General features: G+C 37.0%; 1 protein-coding gene across 4 annotated transcripts in view; it reads left to right on the top strand.

The window, feature by feature from the left end:
- The window catches only part of LOC131592589 (putative RNA-binding protein Luc7-like 2), a 29,393-nt gene extending 10,810 nt beyond the window's left edge, over positions 1–18,583 (top strand). For 3 of the 4 annotated variants that reach the window (XM_058864187.1, XM_058864190.1, XM_058864189.1), the window contains 8 exons: positions 8,428–8,526; positions 9,377–9,487; positions 10,151–10,294; positions 11,341–11,517; positions 13,537–13,628; positions 14,497–14,526; positions 15,443–15,637; positions 17,668–18,583. In XM_058864187.1, the coding sequence (XP_058720170.1) occupies positions 8,428–8,526; positions 9,377–9,487; positions 10,151–10,294; positions 11,341–11,517; positions 13,537–13,628; positions 14,497–14,526; positions 15,443–15,637; positions 17,668–17,860 (1,041 nt within the window). In that variant the 3' untranslated portion in view covers positions 17,861–18,583. The remainder of the gene's footprint in view (positions 1–8,427; positions 8,527–9,376; positions 9,488–10,150; positions 10,295–11,340; positions 11,518–13,536; positions 13,629–14,496; positions 14,527–15,442; positions 15,638–17,667) is intronic. The other variant, XM_058864188.1, reaches the window with a different exon arrangement.
- The last annotated feature ends 689 nt before the right edge of the window (positions 18,584–19,272 follow it).

Genomic DNA, 19,272 nt, shown 5'->3' with positions numbered 1-19,272 from the left:
CTTTACCTAGTGATCCATGTTTAAGGTATCTTATTTTTTGTGAAAGGCAGGTGAGTAATGTTTCATTGATTATTTAATCTATTTTTTGATGATAATAATTAATAATAGAGAGATACAGTATGATGATACACAGAGTCCCACATGCCTACTATTCTTAATGTTCCTAGGGTAGCTTTTTTCACTGATGTAAAACATCAGTGAAATAACATAACATGTGATAACATTTTGTTACCCTTTGGCACTGGGGAAAAATAAATACTGCAAAACCTGTCTGAAGAATTATTTGAAGTAGTATTGTGTATCAATGTATATATAGTTTTATTTTGAACTGTTCAGTGCATTACAGTCCTAACAAAATAGGGGAAAAGGGAGAAAGATGTGTTTCTTTTCACCCATCTGTTATGTTGGATACTGCTTTGATTGTGTGGTGAGCAAAAGAACTCCTCCTTGGGGGAGATTTGGGACATACTGGTATGCTATCAAAACATACAAAGGCATTGGTCATAATCTACAAGAAGAAACTTGTCAAAGATTCGTTTGACAGCTTTTCATTGTGGTCCAGTTTCTGTAAACAAAGATTTCTATAACAGCTGTAAGTAAAGAAATGTTTATCTTCAGAGCAATAAAAATCCTAGGTTTTGTGCAGTAGTGCCTCTTACACTGCAGGTCAGCCAGTAGGCTGGGGCAGCTGGCACAGTTTAAGTCCTCACTGGAAGTTTTCTTCAGCCTCATACCAGATGCTGCTGTGGCTCTTAGAATACAAAATGAGACTGCTTCTTTAGAGAATATAAGTATTTTCCTTCCTTATGCAATTAGTCACTATACCAGAAAATGTATTCCATGGTGTAAATCCAGGAGCATAAAAGCAGTGACTAGTTTAATCCTTTTAGTGGGATTAGTAGAAAGGGGACTCAAAAGAGACAGGCTTTACCTGGGCTGTGTGATGTTCTGTGCTGTTTACCTGGTCACAGATCTGCAGGAATGGACTTTCTCTCTTAACAGCAGTTTTTGAAAGGGCAGGAGACATGGAGTCTAACTGAACAGTTTGTCACTGATTTAGAAAATGACTCTGAAGTTTTCCCCGTAGTTTTGATAGGAAGATCTTGATGCATCTTTGCATTCAAGACCTATAGTAACAAAAGTTGAGTGACTTTTTTTTTTTTTTAAATTCAAATCCCTGGATGCTCCTGAAAGAGTAAGTTCTCTGGGGACGTTTTATGAGGTTAAGTCTCTACAGTGACTAGATTATCAGTAAAATTCTGGGTATGAATTGTCTTTTTTTTGTGTCACAAGATGATCTACAGTTCCTAGGCACTGTTTATTACTGTTCCTGTCTGCAAAATGCAGACTTCTATACATCTCTAGTCCACCCACTCTTTCAAAAGCACTCATGGAGGACATTCACAGATAACACAAGACAAAATGACTCATATGAGTAGGCCCTCTTATTTTAGTGTGTTCTTTCCCTTAATGACCAAACTCCCAAAACTGCAAAGGCTTTGATTTCCCTCAGCAATAAAAAACCATGTTACTCGGGTTGCAGCATGTATAGGCAAAGGTAGTGTATGCATACTTTTTGTTTAGGGATTTTATTTATGGATATGTTTTTGTGCTACTAAGTTTCTGGGTTTGTACACCTGGAAATTTCAAGTCAAGCAGCCTGAAGTGTCTCTGTCTAGTGGAGGTGATCTTGTGCTAATGATCGCTTGGACACCAGTTCACATATGTAAGTCACTGGTTTAAGAGTTTGCTCATTCATTTTGAGCTGAAAATTTTACAATGAGAAATTAGTAAGACTTTGTAAACCCTGGCAGATGAGACACTGAATAATTTTCTTACAGCTAGTGATTTTTGCTTTACAGGGTTGACACTGTTACTTTGACCTCTAATGATTGCCTATGATATATGATATAAGGCTTGTGGAGTTTTTGATTGTTTTGGTTTGGGGTGGGTTTTCGGTTGTGAGTGTTTAGATTTTTTTCTTTACAAAAATGCTTGTTTATCCAGATTAAGAGATTGGGGACTGAAGCTGCCTATGTAGGAGTCAGATGACTCCCCCATAATGGTACAAACCTGTTTAAGCACTGTTCTCTGGATGTAAGTACCATCTGCAGGTTTTATAAGATGTGTGTGTTTTCTCTATTGTTGTATGTTTCTGAATGAATAGCCAAGTACGAATGAAAATGACAAGGTGGGAAAATCTAAAACTAATACCTTTAATAAGGCTATTATTAAGTAGCAGTGCTCTGAATAGTTGTACCCCAGTAGCTGTCTTGGAAAATCCAAGCACTTCTGCATTAATGTGGCTTTCTTACCAACCTGATGGTGCTTCCCTGATGAAAAGTTTCACAAATACTGTACTTGGTTTTGCAAGCAATGGTTCAGAAACTCCTATCTGCTCAGTGAATTAACTTTGTAGTCATGTGTATTTGTTGAGAAAAATTACTTCTTGCATTTTATTTGTTACAGATCTTAAAATAGGCTCTATTGGCTCCCCCTGCAGTTAAGCATATCTTTAGATGCTCCTAAATTTATTATGTGCAGCTCTTCAGAACTCTTACTGACTAAAAACACATATTAATCAAGACCTCAGTTTAGCAATATACTTGAATACATTATTAATTTTAATCTTATGAGGAGTGGAATTCAGCTCCAGATTAAGAAATCTAAATTTAGATTTCAGCTGAGGAGCTGGGTGTTGAAGCTTACACTGAAGTCAGAAGGTATCTAAGCAGTGGAGCCTAGAAAAATATGGAGTTCACGTGCTCATGGGTATCCCTCTCAGAGTGGGCTGAATCCATTTAGGCTCACTGAATATACAATCTGTATTTAAGATTGTATGTAAGAGAAGTTTAGATAGTTCACACATGTGCAGATAGGTGTTAGTAAGGAGTTTTAATCTGTAGTTGGTTTATTTGTCAGTAGTCCCACTGGCTCTGGAGCTATTTATATGCTTAAAGCTTGTGATTTGGGGTATGACTGTGATTTTATGTTGTACTTCTAGAAAAAGCATTAGTAGCTGTTAAAAGGCATTGTCTCTGAGGGTATTAGCTTTTCAGTTCAGGACTGATTTAATCATGTGAACTGCTTCAGCTTAGGAAATCAAATTAAATTAGGCTTGCATAAGCTACCTCAGTTTGAAGCCTTCAACCCAGTGGTGATGAATTGTAAAGTGCACTGTTGTCCTCAAGTGATCATGTCAGTCTCCTGAAATGTATTCTTAATTTCTTTGGCCAGCACCAGGAAGGTGAACTGGTTGTACCACATTCCATTTTAATGGATTTAATTTATTGAGGTGAAAAGGGGGACAGAGGGGGGGTTGTTAGTTTCTGCATGGTTATTAGCCTCAGTTTTAATATATTTTATAGTCAGGGTATAACAACTACTATGTAAACACTGAAATGTCTCATTTAATAATAAGAAAGAATGCTGCTAGTTTTCCTAGTGAAGATTTATTCTAAGAAGTTGAAGTCTTTAGAAGTGAGAGTGTGGTTACATAGAGAAAAGTCTTTTAAAAAGTATTATACTTCAGAAGATACCTAGAATTCAGTGGTTACTAAAGACTTCAGCTTTAATTTCTGCATCTTTTTTGCTCAGCATTTCTTTCCTACTAGTGAAGTCCTACAAAAGTTAACTGTTAGTGGAGTCAGAGAACTTAAATCCCCTACTAAATATATGTTGCTTACAAGAAAGGATGGGCTTTATCACAAGCCTAGAAATCTGTTCGAAATATAATTGGTAGTGCAGATGAAGAATGAGTTCCATAAGGAAAATTTCAGCAAAGAGTCTGTCTCCATCTTCTTTTTATCAGTAGGAAGTGTTCTCATACAGACCCTAGTAGTGCCTTGACAGTTTGGTAAAGGAAGAGGTCTGGTTCCTCCAATATCAATTCTTCAGCGATGTCAGATCTTTCTGAGTAAACAAACAAAAAAATTCTTCTCTTGCTGGATGTGAACTGCTTTGTTATCTTTATTTTTGAAAAGGAATATCCACATAAGCACTGCCCAGAGTATCTTCTTTCAAAAACCTGTCAAAGATACCCACTGTTTTTAGAAGTATTTAATAATTTGTGCTACTGTGTCACACTTGGCTCAATGGCAGCCCTTTGTGTTTTAAGGCCCTTTAGCTTTTCTGTATTCTTTCTGTAGTCTGTATAGAGTATATTCAGTAATCAAATTTCTGATATCAAAGGAATTTGTAGCAGTTGTAAAAGTGCCAAAATGAGAATTTTGCTGTAGGTAGGTAGCTCAAGAACTAAAAAAAAAAAAAGGGGGGGATAAACCCCGCCTTAATTTCATGTTCCAGAAACAGCATTACATTGGAGTTTAGTTTCCTATTCAACTATTTGACGGCTATTCAGAGTGCACATTTATTTTGCATATAAACTCTACAGATTCTCTATTCCCAGATCCTCAGCTACCTATTCCTTGTCAATTCATACTTAATTCATGTGATTTTTATTTTCTTTTTAACCTGATTTGATTGAAGCATCACTATGCAAACAAAATGCATGTAATCTGTATTTCTTTATTATACCAAAGGCATTCTATCTATTTTTTGGATGGGATGACAAAAATTGTTACTAAATCATTTCAATACAAAGTTTTTTGGGATGAAAGACCAATTTTCTAAACCTCAGCTCTGAGAAATCAGGCAGCTTTAATTGCTTATCTAACACTGAGAAATGAAAAAGTATTGCAGAAAATGGTCAGCAAATACTAGACTAAGCACTAGTTTCTTAAGCAGATAATAATAATAATAATAATAATAAAATAATAAAATAATAATAAAATAATAATAATAATAATAGCAATAATAAAAGGACTCCTGATACCCTGCTTTGTGGTTACCTAGACTAACCTTCACCAAAAACTTTCATTTGCCATACAGAGTCTCCAAAGTTTTAATCTCGGTAAAAGTGCAGAAAGTAAAAGTGCAAAAAGACCCAAAGCATGGCTTAGCTTACTCAATGAACTTTAGTTCTGTCCAGTTTGGGAACTTGGATATTTTCACCTTTCTTTATTTGTGTTGTTAATCTGCTCTGTAAATCACTTTTAAGTAGTGCGAGTCTGTCTGAATGTCAGTGTATTGACAGTAAAAAACAGCGTAAGTTTGTTCCTTTTCAGCCTTCCATTAACTTGGTGTCTGAGCACGAGTCTCTCTCTTAGCTATCTTCTCTTTCACATGTGATGGATCTTTAAATGGCAGACTACCAATACTTGTTCTTTGCATTTGGGGGGAGGGCATGTCTTGGCACCAAATTGCAGGTGGACTTGTGGAAAAGGAAAATAATGTGTCATCATGTATCTTCTGTCTACTTTCATCTGCTGTCCATCTACTTTGCAGCTACCCATACAAGCCAAATTATACTACAAGCTGCTCTGTGCACGTTTAGGTTCTTGGCCGTCAAGATCCAGCACAGACTTTTGACAGGAATGAATCATGCCCAAGATGAGTTGTCTTTGCCTGATATTGCATAACTTACATCAGCAGAAGTGCTTTTTAGCCTGTTTTTGCGTTTAATATGAAAACTTATTTAAGAGTTTTAAATGTGGTGGGTTTTTTATATCTCTACATTAGGGTTTACTAATGGAACTTTTATCAAAGACATTTCATGGTAATATTTCTGTGAAGGCTTTCAAAGGATTACCTAGGACTAGTATAGGCTGTGTTAAGGAGTGGTTCCAGCAATGGAATTAATGGAATTAATTTCTTCAACAGTCAAAACTAATGATAAAAAATCCTTTTCTTTTGTACCTGCTTGTTCTTGCTCCTGTTATGCCACGTGAGTATTTATCGGGCTGCCCTCTTAGGTCAAGGGGGGAAATGGGAGGCAAAATTCCTTCTGTTGTGATTGAGGCATCTAGCAGAAAGGAGTCTTCTGCAACATACTCCTTGTTCCCCAAAATTTCCACTGACATTACTGAAGGTTTTCAACAGCTTTTGAATTTGCCATCTTGATATTGGAAGAGACCACAGCTTCTTAAGTCCACTACTCTGTTGTCCCCTACATATTGTCAGCACATTGTTTGTATGGCTGCCCATCAAATTGGACAAAAGTACACTGCTGGAAAATTTGCCTCTGTGTGTGGTTTCCTAAGATACTTTTTAGCCAGTCACTAGGCAGACTTTGTTCAACAGCACAGGCAGATGTGCCAGCATGGAGTGGCACAGCACAGGGATAAGGGGAGGACAGAATGTTTCTCAGTAGTAATGCTGGCTCGGACTAATCACCATCCTTTCGGGCTTTGGATTTACAATTCCCAGTAAGAGGCAAAGAAATCAGAAAATGTACTGTTTTCTGGAGGTTAAATCCAACCCAAATAGAGAGGAAAAACATAAAACCCATATAAAGTGAATAGCATGTCATGGTAGTGTTACATGAATTCTGGGGGTTTTTAGTGTGTGTTGGAATTTCATTTCATGCATTTATTCAAAGTGTATGCAGATTGCATCTTAAAATAGTGGGTGGTCTTGTGCTGTGGTGGATGTGTTTCAGGATTTTTGTCACTATAGTCAGACCTATTGAAGTGTGTCACTGTCCTTATCTATGCATTTATAACGTAAGTGCCTCACTTCAAACAGAATTGACCTTGAGTTCTACAGTTTTAGCCTTAAAGACCTTATTCAATACAAGAGCTGAATCAGCATAAAGTCAATCTTTTCACAGCTTTAGGATAATTTTCAAGTGTCTAATTTTCAGATAATTTTTAAAAGTTTTTTCACACTGCGCTCCCTGTATTGAAGTACTTTCCTGAAAAAATGCTTCAGTTTAACTAATGTCAGCATGGCCTGGAAAGAGACATCTATAATACATTGCTCAGCTTCAAGGTCCTTGTGTATTTGCAAGAGTTAACAAAATTGCTGAGGTCCTGTATAGTTGCAAAAGGAAAAGCTAATCTTTTCCTTTACCATTGCAGTCACATGTTCCCTTTTGCAATCAAATGTTTTCCGGAAAACAGATTTATGGTGGCTGAAGGGTCTTTAAAGAATTGCAGTTTATAAAAGACCTTTTCGAGTTCAGAATCCTTTATCCTACTCTTATGGTTTTTTTTCTCTATCTGCAACTTCTGTGTAAAATAAACCAAAAGCTTCCATAAAAATCACTTTAATGGTTTCACTGGGAGTCTACGTAAAAATTTGAAAAGACTGAAATAATTTGGGTTTGTTTATTTTACTATACTTATGAGGCTTGGATTGTTTACTTAAATCCAAGTATTTTATTTGTTAAAAAGAAGCAAACAAAAACCCAACAAAACCCTCACTCACTTAGCTTGCAGCACATTTTGAGTTGACATTCACCTTCTATTTACAAAACTTACAATGCAAGTTATTAAGTATTTTAGGTTTAGTTTTAAAATTGTTATGAAACTACAACAGTAACAACTTTTTCCATCAGAGTTCAATTTTCATCATGTGCTTTCAATGTTAAGAAAGGATTAATTCTCCTTAATATTAAGTGAGCAGTGCCAAGAGCAGACTTAACTGAAACTGTGCTGGTTTTAGGTGCTGTAAATAACAATAATTTCCAATGATTGTACATCAGCCTGTGCTTTTGCAGAGAGGCTCTTTTGGGTTTATTTAATTTTGTTTCCATGACAGATTGGTTGGGGGGCGTGGTTTAACATGAACAAAGTGAATAAGAATTTCTTATGCTGTCTCCTATGCAAAATTCAATTTAAAAAAGGTAGTTGTTACCCAAAAAGATTCTGGGCAGTTTCCTCAGTGGCATTGTATGCAAGATAAGTGATGCAGCCTACTTACATTTTATGTTCGTTCTTCCTTCCTGCCAATTCTAGAATGTTTTTAGAATACAAGTGAAATATCTGTACTTTTTTTATTCCCTGGTTCTTGAACATAGTCTAACATTCAGCTCATCTTCCCTCATTTACAAAATGTTTCGCAGGGATTTGGTTTTTGGTTGTCTTACTTGAAATGCTTCAATAATGTGTTTTAAGCAGCACTTACTTACAACGGTGCTGTGCTTGTAGCTCCTTCAGGTGATGAATATAACAGAAACACTTTATCATGGAGTGTACAGACAGGTTCAGGTCAAGAATGTGACCATTTAATTGCTGGTTATTTTCATGGAACTTGGCTCTACTGAACCATTTAAGTTCAATGCACGATGTTCCACTTCAGTCACATTTTTGAACTTCTAAAAAAACAGCATTTTTGCAGGGCATTAATGATACTTTGTTACACAAACTATCATGATAAGATAAGCTGTTCATTCTCTCTACTGTTAGTATGTCTTGATTCATGCATGTCTGTCGAAGACCTGGTATCATCTTACAGCTTCGTTAAACTCATTACCATAGAGGAGATGACTTGCTTCAGAATATTTGACTGTTAAAGAAAATCATGCTAACCTTATTCCTTGTAACGCTTCTGAAAATTTAAACCACATTGCTTTTGTCTTTTCAGAGAATGGACCTTGGAGAATGCCTGAAAGTGCATGACCTGGCCTTAAGGGCAGACTATGAAATAGCATCCAAAGATCAAGATTTCTTCTTTGAGCTTGATGTATGTATTTTGTCTTAATGGTGGAGAAAAAGCATTAGTTTGTGTACTTAGGTGAAGAAATTGAGCAACAGATGTTGAGTTTTGGTACAGACTAAAAGGAAGACTTTTGAAAAGCAATTTTATGAAGAGGCAGAGAAACTCTTGGCACAGTTACATGAAAGATAACTTGCCTCTTCATGATTATATACCAATTTGTGTTGGTAGTCCTCTCTTGGGTAGAACTGTTGACAGCCTCTCAGAGTATGATAAAACCTGAGTGCTGTCTTAGTGTTGTCAAATAGCAAGCTAATGTTAAAGCTGTGTGTGCTTTCAAGAAAGTTTTAAATTCTACACTTAACAAAGGAAGTAATTTGGTATTGGAGGTAACAAATCATATACTGTGTCTCCATACACTGTAGTTTGTTTTGAACTCCCAGTTAGGAAGTTAGTCTTTGCTAGGACAAAAGGGTTTGGGTTTTTTAATTGTTACTTGGAGGGATGGTTCATATAACTACTTAAACCCTAGTGAAAAAAGTTTCACTATTGCATGGACTGGCTGGATGAAGTGATCCTGAATAGCTTTCCAAGAATTTTAATGCCATTAGAAATACTCTGCTACTACTTCTTCATGACTTAAGACAGAACTTTACCTCCAAATTTCTGCAAATACTTGAAGCTAGGACTACGTGTAGACTATAATTCTTTAAACTGTTTGAATATGTGTGATTAGTCAGCATAAACCAGTAGATTATTGTTTCACTAATCACTAATAAAAACTTGTGAAAGTGAAGCCTTAACTGAGGAAGCCTTACAGCTGATGAAATATTTATATTCTTGACAGCATTCATCCTTGTTCTTACTGTTGTTTTAGGCAATGGACCACCTGCAGTCGTTTATTGCAGACTGCGACCGGCGAACGGAAGTGGCTAAGAAAAGACTAGCAGAAACCCAAGAGGAGATCAGTGCTGAAGTTGCAGCCAAAGTAAGCATGTCAGACGAGTTACTGCTGTCTTTTTGGAGGCCAGTTTTTCCAAGGAGCCAGTTTCAAGTTTTGAAAATATATAAAATCTGAGAAGTCATATTGAAGATGGGGGGAAAAGTAATACATGTTCTCTATCCTTCCTAAAAACCTTTAGGGCATAGAAAAGAGCAGAGGGAAGAGACCTCCCTGATGTTTTTTACCTCAGGAAATTTGACTCTGAATCCGTGCTATAGAAATGTTAGTAGTTCTTACACTTTTTGATCCAAACTTCATCTACAAAGCAAACAAAATAAATGTCCTTTTCTCTGAATCTTTTTTGAATAAAAAAGAAACAAACCTATAATTTTTCTGCCCATATATGCAAATTCTAGGAGGAATGGCTGTACAAATCATTATTTTTCAAGACTGGTATAGATAAGTGTGAATTACTTGAAGTTTTCTGAAAAAAATCCTTTTCTGGAATTCTACATTGACTTGGTAACTCAGCCTTTTTCTGTGATTTTTGCAGAGAGGCATTTTCTGTTTCACTTTAACAGAAGTTCTCGCTGTGTGTTTCTTTTAATTCTGTCCTTCCAATTTTGCATGTTGTAACTCAGTAGTACTTCAGATGATTCTCCATAATTAAAAGTATTTCCTGTGTTAAGCCTTTCCTTGCCTTTCAAGGCTGAAAGAGTTCACGAATTGAATGAAGAAATTGGGAAGCTGCTGGCCAAAGTAGAACAGCTTGGAGCTGATGGGAATGTGGAAGAATCTCAAAAAGTAATGGATGAAGTGGAGAAGGCTCGGGTAAAGAAGAGAGAAGCAGAAGTAAGTTGAGATTGTATAAGGAGGTGGCATGGAGAGGTCAGGGTCAAATACTAAATTGTTTGGCCTGTAAGGCAAGACATCTTACCTCTGTCAATTCCTTAGCTAACTGCTACATATAAAACTGAAAAAATTGCTTTGTGGCATCCTGTACAGGTTAAAGTTCCTACCCTAAATACACTCCTATACCATTAAATTATACTTCCTTCCACAAATGATGCATTTATCTTAGTTCAGCTGTATTGGCCAGCTGTATCTGTGGACACTACCTTGGTGGCTGTGATGGTTGCACTGACTTACTGGTTTGATCTCACAGCTCTTGCTGTGGCAGCTCTGTTATAACCTCATGCTGTAAAGCTTTGCCATGTTGGATCCATTGTCTTCACTAAAAGAGACTTCATGTCTTGTGTATCAGGAGAGTCAAAATGATCCTTATAATGTTCAGGTGACAGAACTCACCAAGAACTTTTCCATATGGGATTACACAAAGATACTGAAATTTCTAGAAATCAATATCTGCAGTTGTTTCAGTAGTACCAGAAGGATTGCTGGCAGTCTTGCTGGTCTGTCATCTGAATGTCTAGGTAAATTTTGCTCAGATAATGTGTTTAATTGGTATCTAAAATACAGATAGACTTCTCAGGAAACTAAGACTGTTTTAAATGGGGTTCAGAATTAAAACTGGTGTCATATTTTCATAATACATCAACACAGTCATCGTAGTGTTAATGTGGATTCATTGTCATACATGAAAAAGTTGATCATCCTTCTATGTAATATGATTTTAAGGTAATAATTACCCAAATTATTTTTTTTTCCTAATTTGTAAAACCAGTTGTTGAGTTCTTGCTTTTTAAATATGTCCAGTTTTCAAAATAAGGAAACATGCCTTGTATCTTAGTGAGACAGTTGATGTATGAATAAGGTGAATTAACAAAAGGGTGTTCTGGCGTACATGTCATTTAGTCATTTGTAGTGTATCTTTGGTAAAGTGTCATCTTTGTGCTTATGTGCACTTTGAAATAACAGCAAATGTTTTTCTTTTCTAGGAAGTATACAGGAATTCTATGCCTGCATCTAGCTTTCAGCAGCAGAAGCTAAGGGTTTGTGAAGTGTGCTCGGCTTATCTTGGTCTTCATGACAATGACCGACGACTTGCTGATCACTTTGGAGGAAAACTACATTTGGGATTTATTGAAATAAGAGAGAAACTTGAGGAACTCAGGGTAAATCATTCTTACATTTTTTGTGTATGCTGCTACTTAATTATTTGCCAGGCAGCCTTAATGGAATATTTCTTCCTCTGTGTGTAAATTTTTTTCATATCACTTTAAACTTTTGGATTTAATTAGCCTAAAAACTCTACAAACATTCTAATTTAGCATCAATTACCTCAACAGATTTGTAAGATGACCTCTTTTGCACTGAGGTAGATTAAAACACGTGTCCAAAGTAATGCATCTTGGGAACAAAGAACTTGAATTTCCTTGTAAAATGGAGACCTGTATTTTGAATGAACAGCAGCGATATTGAAACACAGCAGTCATAGGAGATAGCCAAATGAACTTTGCTTTTAGCCATATGATTGACTAAAAGTAATGAAGAGACCCTTGAAAATACAAGAGCAATACGGTATATATGTAGTAAGGAGGATGATAACACTTGGAAAAGTTTCCCCAAAAACGTAAAGAAATGCTTGGAACTCAAAACAACCTGCTGTGTGGTGAATGACTAAAATTCAATTTGTTTATTTTACCTGAGCAAAGATTAGGAAATTACTTTGAATAGAATCCAACAACTCAAGGCTCTAGTTATCCAAAGTGGGAATACCAAATTATGTATATCTTGAAGTCAGAAATAATGGTTATGGGGAGGTTGCATGTTCTCTATAGCTTGAACATGTGAATACAGTTGGAATATTATAACCTATCTTGGAATGCTGGAAGGAAGATTTACTGGAATTATATTCTGGATTTTTAGTTTTCAAGAGAATGGATTTTGAACAGTGATACCATTTATGACATTAATGTACAAATTAGGGAGTTCACAGCTCAATTAAGCATTTTAATTGTAGAAATCACTAAAGATAGTAACTAAATTGGTTGAAGTCCTAAGAGCAAAAATTGCTGCTGCTGGATTTCAATAAATGGACTTGTTCTTTAATATTCCAGCTGTCTTGCATGCATACTGTGACTTACCCTTTGGAGAGCCCAGCTCTTCCTGTTGATGATGTTGGCAATTTAGGCTCCTAACTATAGCTGGTGTAACTTAAATCTTAGATGCCTAGAACAGATCCTGTGTGCTTCCTCTCATCCTTCCATGAAATTATGCAAAGAGTCACTTGAACAAGAAACCTTGCTCGTAGTTAGATTGCTGATGTTGTACAAGGAAATACAGATATAATTTGACATAAAGGGTTGAAATAACTAATTATTTACACCATTTGGAACAAAATATGCATGGATAACTATTTCACATTCCCAAAGCATCTATAAATTAATCTTTCAAAGTGCTTTACTAATAAAGAAAGAAAACAATAACTATCCCCTCCTTCCTCAGAGCTCTCCTCAGAGATCTAATCAAGATGCTGCTGGGGCAATTCCACCTCTCAGAAGAAGGTCTTTACAAAGAGTTGAATTTCTTGCATCATGTCCAGAAGGTGGCAAGACTTGGGTTTGGCCAGATCTCCAGTTGTGAGTTCCACATCTGAGGGCCCTCTACTGAGCGTGCCTTGTCCCCAGTAGTAGTGAGTTCACCCTGGGGGCTATCAGCTGAAGCATCTGCTCTAACTTTGTCCCACAGACATAATACAGAAACAAGTAGCCTCAAAACTTACGTGTTGGCCCAACCAAGTCCTTTAAGAAACAATTAACTCTCCCAGTTCTGATTCCTTTCTGCCTTTTCCCAGTCCAAAATATGATAGGTTTGGCATGGAAACTCTCACATAAAAGGCATGACTTATTGTTCTGAAGTCCCCTTTATTAAAAACTTAAATATTTAATTCTGCATATTTCAGGTCTTCGTGTAACACCCACGTGCAGCTCTTCTGCAATAACTTCTGTTTCTTCAAGAAAAGAAAATAAACTATATGTACATATACTGAGGAAGAGAGCGGGAATAATATACACAAGGGAAAGGGGATATGCCTGAGGGGAAGAACTGAATGTTAACTATCTAGATTATTTTTATAGCACCTTCATGTGAGATATTTTTTAATACAACTTCATATATTCTTTTGCTTTCAGAGGATTGTGGCTGATAAACAGGAGAAACGAAATCAGGAACGCCTGAAACGTAGAGAGGAGAGGGAAAGAGAAGAAAGGGAGAAACTAAGGAGGTAGGGATCTGTTTGAATTGTATGTACATTATGACCTATTTATGTTGAATAAGAAAACTCTGATATAGTTCATACGCATTTCTAAATTTGCAGAATTACAGTAGTTTGCATTCCTTGGAAATTTAGAATGATTGGGATGGAATTTCATTCTAAATCTTAGAACATGGAATTGGTCTCATAGAAAGTGTTTTTAAAAACTACTGATAGTATTGTCTCTACATATTTGAACAAAGGGCCTTTAAGTGACATAATTTTCAGGTGTGTACCTTGTTTAGAGACCTGACAGGTGTGAGCTTAGACACATATGAGCTCCGTACATCTCTTAGCAATTTTCTTCTGAGATGTTAGAAATTTTCTTTATTTGAAGTAGTTGAGTGTATGATTAAGGAAAGCAGTTCCCTGTTCTTCTGTGAAATAGTAGCTTCCTGGCCTGGTGGGCTGGAGTGGAATGGAACCTGAGCTGCAGTTCTCTCAATATGTTTCCGAGGTTAACTGTGTGAATTTTTGAAATCTGTTGCAGTTTGGTTCTATTTTCCTGTTGGGAAATAAGGCGATACTGACTTTTCAACTGTAAGCTTTTTTTGTGGGAGGGATATGAGTTAAAAAGGTGGTTAGATAATCTTCTGGGCTTCTAGTAGATTAGTCTCAAGAATAAATTTCAAAAAACGCAACCAACACGAAACAGTGATGTATTTCCTGATAAACCTGTTACAAAGATGTTGACATCAAATAAAAGGCCTTTAAGTACTTGCTACTAAAACAAGAAATGCAAGAACAGGTCAACTAGTCTGGTTTATTATTACTAAATTGCGCTTTATTTGATAGTGAGGTTCTCTTAAGAAAAATTACTATTTTCCATTTATTTCAGGTCCAGATCCCACAGCAAGCATGCCAAAAGGTATATAAATCTGCAGACAAGGAATACCAGCGGTGAAGTTAGTCTTTCACAAGCTGGAACATTTTAAGTCTGTCTAGCGCTGTTAGTTTAAGATGTCCATCTTTACAAACAAAGCTTTCTGTTACATAGTCATCTCTCTGTGTGTTTGTACACTATTTATCACCATCCTGCTGAGTTTATACATCTGCATCTACTTTGTGTGGCTGTTACAATGCAGCTTCATGTCCCAAGTAGCTCTTAAAACACAGAGAATTGCTTCTTCTTTACAAAAGCCTCTGGCTAATGCCTTTTGGTGATAGCCCATGTGTTCTAAATCCCTAAGCACCAGGTTAGCTCATCAGACCCATTAATACAATGAGTGTTCTTTCAAATCTGCACAGTTGAAGGTCACCACTGAGGTATGATTGCAAAATGATTGGGGGGAAAAAAGAAAAAGAAAAAAAAAAAAAACAACAGAAAATACCAAATTTGTATAGTGTTTAGAACCTTCCAGATAAGTTTTGTTGTAGCTATGGGGAACAATATAGTCCGGTTTTTAAAGAACATCATAACACATAGATTCTGGTAGATGATCCCTGTCACCACATCATTAAGTTCTTCTTTGCCTGATAAAGACATTAGTTTAAAATGTAAAGTAGATTTTTTTCATATTTTTATTTGCTTTCAGGAGCCTCAATTGGCTATGCTGTAACCATACAGTCATGAATAAACTCTAAAATCGTCTGCATTAGTCAAAAAGGAATTTGTAGCCTTTGTAATGTTGCTTTCCCCTGTCTGTTGGCCTGTGAATCAGACACTGCAACGACTTGGAACACTGCAGGCCATTCTCTATACAGATGTGCTTACACATAGCGTGCATCATGCTCACAGTATACTGGTGAGAGCAGTGTGTGCTGTAAGCCCTCTCTGTTCCTAGATCTAGGTCCCGAGATCGCCGCAGACACCGCTCTCGCTCAGCCTCGCGGGAACGGAAGAGAAGGACTCGCTCCAAATCCCGTGAGAAACGTCACCGCCACAGGTCCCGTTCCACCAGCCGCAGCCGGAGCCGCAGCCATCATAGAAGCAGGCACAGCTCCAGGGAGAGGAGCCGAGAACGCAGCTCCAAAAAGAGGTGAACCTTGCCCTAGAAATAGATTACTTTTCCTAACACACAGTGAGAATTTTCACACTAAATTAAGTTTATGCTTAGTTAGTAATTTCTGGCTTAGTAATTACTTTGTAATGTCAACACATTTTGAGCCTGTCTCAGATTTCAGTTACAACTTCAGCATATTTATGATCTGACAGACCGGAGTGACTTATTCTCTTATTTTGATTTAACAGTAACAGGGTTATATATGATTTCTGTTTTGGATGAGTGCTACAGAGCATTGTTGTCAAGTTCATAGTACCAGTTTCGTGCAGCATAGAAAGTGAAACAGCTAATTTTCATTTGAACCCAGTCATCCTACTGTCAGTACATTCAGGTTTTCCTTTGGGCTCTTGTTCACAACACCAGAGCCCATCTGTTGAGAACTGCACCAGATAAATGTAAGTTTAGGTATGCCTGAAAGTAAACTTCTTGCACTGCATCTGAAGATTGTGCTTTGCAAGGACCTCTCATGGAACGATTACTGCAGGGGGCAGGGTGTGACTGTTGCTTTTGAATGATTCATTTGCTGTCTGCTCCTGAGGACTGGCTGGCTTGTTTTACATGAATGAGGTGAGCATAACTTAAAAGAGTTGGGATTGCACAACGAGGTATTTGGTAGGGAGGTCTGCTTCTGTTTCTTGTATAGGTTACTTACTGTGGCATACTTCGAGAGCAGTACAGTGAAAGAGTGCCCACTCTTAAAACCTTGAGACTGTTGACCTGCAAGAAGATAAAATGTTTTGAAGTGGCCACACATGCAGGGCTTATAGTTCAAATTATTTCAGGACATAAATCATTGTTACTTCTGCAGGGGACTTGGGCACAAGATACTTGATAAACAGTTATACTAGCTCCAGGATGAAGCCCTTATTTGGCATGTAGCTTCTCTTCTTCTGGGACATGTAGTTTGTGGAATAGGGTAATGCCTGTGGATCTCTGTTTTTGCAAGTACTAAGTCTTGCAAAACACTACATTTTAGGGAAAGTAATCTTTTCAGATGAGCAGCTAACTGAAAGGTCACCTCTTTGTGAGCTTACAAAAGGAAATTAGTAGAGGAGCATTTTGCAGACCATAGTTTAGAAGCATAATTTAGAAGTAAAGTGGCAGTAACTTCCTGTAAGTGGAGAGAGTACAGTCTCACTGTCCAGAGTACCAGATTTTTGGACTAGGAAATGATCGGCTAGCTGTTAAGATTTTTCTGTAAAAGTCTGTATTAGAACATTTTGTGACTGCAGTACATGGTAAAATACAGATGGAATGTTTTTCAAAAGCACACCTAAGTGCATCTGGAAGGGAATATAGAGGATATTATATTCATATATAATGAATATAATCCATTCTTCTCCCATACAGGTAGCTAATTTAGTTTAAAACTACATAGTTTGTTTAACAAAACAGGTCTTTCCTGTCTCCATCATAAAGGTTTTGAAAATGCCTATTTATCAGAGTAAAATATCTAAAAAGAACACTATCCCAACCTTTCCAAGTCACACCAGGGTTAATTCTTATAACAAAATATGGTTGTAGAACAGATTGCAGTTTTGGTTTGTATCTGTCATACAAAACCTCCCTTCCCAAATTATTCAAGTTAATTTCCCCCTACTTTGAAGCAAACTCCTGTTTTTAAATGTGTTTTTGAAGTTTGTAATTTATAGTCAGAGAAAGGCTAGACACTGTTCTTAAACTAGAGACTGCAGATGAGAAACTTCTGCTCAACTCCAATCACTCCAAACTTGGAGGTGGAGGCTGAAAGAGATATAGTGAAGCACATTGTGCTTAATCTGGGTTCTGTAATAAATGTAGATTAAATCCTACCTCAAAATGCTTGTCTTTTGAAGTGGCAAGTAGGAAAGGGAGAAGAGTAGAATGATTTGATGTCTTCTCATATACTTCTGTTTATATAAATCTAAAGCTGGGTTGGAAAAGGAAGAAAATATAAAATCTAAGTGCTGTTTGATAGCTACCTATTCATGTCTAACTTGAATTCTGAAATACACTGCACTTTTCAGATCCTCTAAAGAAAGATCTTCCAGAGACAAAGAGCGTTCAAGGGATCGCGATAGAACATCCCGTGATAAAGACAGAAGCTCGAGGGAGAGGTCGCCGCGGGATTTCAAAGACAAGAAACGTTCGTACGAAAGCGCTAACGGCCGATCGGAAGAGCCAAGGAGCTCAGAGGAGCGTGAAGCAGGGGAGATATAACTGGCTGTATATTGACCTGATCTCTAGCTTCCTATGGAGTTGCATACTTTGGTTTAGTTTACAGTTGTTCAAAGGGACACCAGTGAGCAGTTCCAACACTGATCATACTAGGGTAGATGTACAGTATATAAAAGTGGTTATGACAAAGTCAGAATTAAATCCCATGAAGTAATGATGCCTAAAGCTGGGTCCTGGACTTCCATCAAGTTGTAAAACTTTTCTGAAAAATTTCTCTTTATTCAGGACAACAGTTTTATGTACCAAGATGCAGATCTCAATGTTTTTAATCTCCTTTCCAATACAAGTTAGTGAACAAATTATATTGTACTACTTGCCTTGGGTGCTTTTGAACCTTTATAAATTCTCCAATTCTGCTCCAGTCAAAACAGCAGCATTGAAAGGTTGTATTTGGGGGGATTTTTTTTTTTTGTTTGCTTTTTTTGTAAGAGGGTGGGTGGATGGATATTACCTTTTACTCTGTTCTCAGTGTTGGGTTTTATTTTTGTTTGGGATCCTAGGAGTTGATTACAGTGGGAGCATTTAGACAGGAATGTGTGCTGGAGAAAGCGGAAATGTCTTTTTACAGTGCCTATTTAGACTTGGAAATTGAACAGCTGTTGCATTACATCTTTTTTATTTCTACTTAAATTTTGAAATCAAAGCCAGTCCCATATCTGTACCATTTGATTGGTATGTGTTCAATATATTTGTTTTTTTCCATAAGGACTCTTTATGCTTTTTCTTGTGGAGTACATCTTTAATTGTATTAAAACAAACAAACAAAAAAACCAGCAACAACAAACAAAAATTAAGAACAAAAGAAATAAAAAAAAAATAAAATGAAACCATATTGTCCAATAACTTAACAAGGATATACTGGTCTCTTAAGGTGGTTAACTAGCAGTTCAGTCTTTTAAAAAATATCTGATTATTAGAGTTTTAAACATACAGATATGTGTTAGGATAAGCAGTCATTCCGCTTACAATCCTGATTTCTAAAATCTTCAAAAGCAGAAACATGTAGAGTCAATCACAGAACAGTTTGGGTTGGAAGGGACATTAAAGTCCCTTGGAACAGCCAGTTCCAACTCCCTTACTGCAGTCGAGGACCCCTTTCTCTGGACCAGGTTGCTCAGAGCCCCATCCAGCCTGGCTTTGAACACTTCCAAGGATGGGGCATCCACAACTTCTGTGGACAACCCTCAGCACTCTCACTGCAAAGAATTGATTCCTAATATCCAATCTAAATCTACCCTCTTTCACTTTAAAGCCATTCCCCCTTGTCCTGTTACTACATACCCTTGTAAAAAGTCCCTCTCCAGTTGTAGGCTCCCTTTAGGTACTACAACATGCTATAAGATATTGCCAGAGCCTTTTCTTCAGGCTGAACAACCTGAACTCTGGCAGCCTTT

This window comes from Poecile atricapillus, chromosome Z (assembly GCF_030490865.1).
Source record: "Poecile atricapillus isolate bPoeAtr1 chromosome Z, bPoeAtr1.hap1, whole genome shotgun sequence".
Lineage (NCBI taxonomy): Eukaryota > Metazoa > Chordata > Aves > Passeriformes > Paridae > Poecile > Poecile atricapillus.
Note: the sequence above shows the minus strand (reverse complement) of the source record. Positions and strands in the feature narration are given on the sequence as shown.